At 58.7% G+C, this 2,794-nt stretch overlaps 1 protein-coding gene across 1 annotated transcript; it reads right to left on the reverse strand.

The window, feature by feature from the left end:
* Positions 1–337: 337 nt before the first annotated feature.
* Positions 338–1,308, reverse strand: A1Q1_01072 (myo-inositol oxygenase; the record flags this gene model as incomplete). Its single annotated transcript, XM_014325487.1, has 2 exons — positions 338–1,054; positions 1,111–1,308. 2 exons carry the CDS (start codon positions 1,306–1,308, stop codon positions 338–340), a joined length of 915 nt encoding a protein of 304 aa, XP_014180962.1.
* Positions 1,309–2,794: the final 1,486 nt, after the last annotated feature.

Here is a 2,794-nt window from a genome sequence, read left to right on the forward strand (position 1 = left end):
CGTTGCAGGGTTCAACAACCGCATGGACGTTCTCCAGGGCAAGCTGGAGGAACTCGCGCACTCCCGGCCCCATTACCGCAGGGATTGAATGTCCATAGAAGCAGCCATAGAAGTAGAACCGTAGTTGAGAATGCAAGGACAATGACACTCGCTCATAGCTGCCTGGCTGCACGCGAAGTCTGCCGTCAGAACTGCAGTAGACCTCCCCATTTGAAAGTATACTACGGTAGAAACGCCACTCAACCGTCATCGGCGTCGCCGACTCCAGAGCCAACGTCATTGTCCGCATTGCATTATAATTCTATCCAAGTTACAGAGTATTCTACGACTGCTAGGGCTACCACTCCAGCTCGCCGGGGCAGTATTTCTCAATAAGCCTCTCATAGTACGGCCGCAAGGCGACCTTATCCGGTGGCGCGTCGCTCTTGCTGTAAAGGTCGTACGCATTGAACACCCTGACGGCCCTGAGCTGCTCCTCGTCCCCCGGCCCCATGAGGTAGCGATATGCCCCCTCGCGATGCCAGGGATAGAACGAGTGATACCTCAACATACTCAGGCCCTCCTTGGGAATCGAGCTCTGCCGCCGCATGACGTCGTAGATGTACTCGTCGTGGCCCCAGGACAGCAGCACGTTGTCGAGTCCACACCCCCGCTCATAGATCCCACACTCGGTACTGAGGCCCGGGTCCTGACTGTCCGGGTTGAGCTTGAAGGTGTCGGGGTAGATGATGGCGCGGGGGAATGCACACCCAACGACGAATGTGTCGCCTACAACGTCCCACTGTCCCTCGGCGCCCAGGAAGACGAGCAGCTTGCCCAAGTCATGGACCAGGCCGACGAGCTGCATCCAGTCCGGCTTGCGGTCCCGCCGGAGTGCTTCGGCAGTCTGGAGGAGGTGTTCGATCTGTCCGACCGATGTGTCTGGGTCGGACTCGTCGACCAGCTGGTCGAGGAGCTCGAGGGCTGCCCAGACGCTCATCTTCACTTTGGGGCGAGCAGAGTGTGCTTCCCGAATCGAGACGTTGTATGCGAGTGTCTGTTTGGCGTGTTGTTCCTATACTTGTCAGCTTCATGTGCGTTTGCTAAACATTGGGATGAGGGGAGACTCACCGCATAGAAGGCCTTGACGCGATCACAGGCGTCGTCGTATTGCCTGAAGTCGTCCTTGTTCTTCTCCTTGTCGAACTCGCTTGCTGCGTCCCATGCTGCAGACCCCTTCAGCACGTTGACGGCGTCGATCTCGTCAGACACCGCATCGAGCTTGGTCGCGTGGAGTCGTACCTGGTCCGTGACTACTGGTGCGCGCATCGTGGTTGGGTCTGTCCACTGGCCGTTGGCGATGATGCAGTGTCAGCAATGAAGTCAGTCAGAAGTTATATAGCCTGGGCCTGTCGGAAGGTGTGAGGGTGGCGCGGAAACGGCCCGGGGAGCGCGGTGTTTTGACGACATGGGGCGTCGAGATGCAAAGTTTTGCGTTGCTCTGCTCTGCTCTGCTCGCTTCGCCCGCTCTGTGTCGCTCTGCTCCGACACGAAGCAGGTCCAGCGGCGACCGGCCCGGGCTGCGAACGTTACATTCCCCCTTTACTAAACTTCTGCGCATGACATCTACGTTTCCCGCGTTCCCCACCGGCAACCTTGCGGCATGCAGCGGGCAACGACGGCTGATGCAGGATCGTTGCGGTTGTTGCATGTGCCACGTCCGTGATTGCTCCGTGTTTCATTCAAAATCGGCGGAACGTCGGTCCTGGCACAGCTCCGACTGCTGTCCGATAGGTGTCCACTCGGACGGCGCTGGGCCGATATCGGTCCGTAAATGGAGGCGTGTTCCGTTATCGGTGCCAAATTGGCACGTGGCCGGGCCGACTGACCACCGATCGGAACAAAATCGGAGGTGTTTGTGTGAGAAGCCATCCCGGGCTCTTCGGCAACCATGTTTGGCGTCTGATCTTATCTCTGACTCACCCATGTTGTGCCCCGCACTCTCTCAACGCCCCCCAGCGCACCTCACGACCTCTGCACACCTCTGCTGCACGTTAGAGACCATTTCGAGTGTTTCTGAGTTAAGCCGTACACCTGCCACACGCACAAACGCGCAAAAGGCCGACAATGGCCGTGAATTTTGCGCGCACTGGCAGAACGCCACCGTGGCCAGCTGCCTGCCGCCGGCCGTGGATCCCGTGGAGCGAGAGGGCCCAGCTGGGCCATGTGAAGCGCCCACCTGGTTGTGGCTGTGGCTCCCAGATCCGACAGCGATGATTTCTGACAAAGATTATTGCAACTGCAGAAGAAGCGTAGTGCAGATGCCAAGCAGCCGGGCATAGCCGTGGGGAACCGCAGGGCTGCGCTAGAGGTTACGCTGGAATTCAGGGGAGAATGTGGGCGCGTTTCGCGGGGGTCCGGATTTGCGGGCCGGTTAGAGCTTGCGATCGAACTGGGTTGGGTCAGGTGCTGACGGTACTCGGTCGCTCGGTTGTGGTGTGGGGCTCGACTCTCGCTTCGTATTTATGCTGAGGCACACCTTCTTGCTCCATCGTGCATCCCCTCCCGACAGTCTCTTCGCACTAGCCGCTTGCTTGCGATCCGCAGCTGCATCAGCTAGACTAAGTGCTCGCCTGACCAACACTCGCTAGCTGGCGATTCAGGATCCAAGAACCCACCCCAGAGCCAATCGCGTCCCCGGACCAAACTCGTGCGATTGGGCCGAGAATTATCTCCAGCATCAACCTGACCCTGCCCGAACCCATCCGCCGGGTCATCCAGCTTTACTCTTCCTCTCTCCATTATAATACCCACT

Source organism: Trichosporon asahii (assembly GCF_000293215.1).
Source record: "Trichosporon asahii var. asahii CBS 2479 unplaced genomic scaffold scaffold00047, whole genome shotgun sequence".
NCBI lineage: Eukaryota > Fungi > Basidiomycota > Tremellomycetes > Trichosporonales > Trichosporonaceae > Trichosporon > Trichosporon asahii.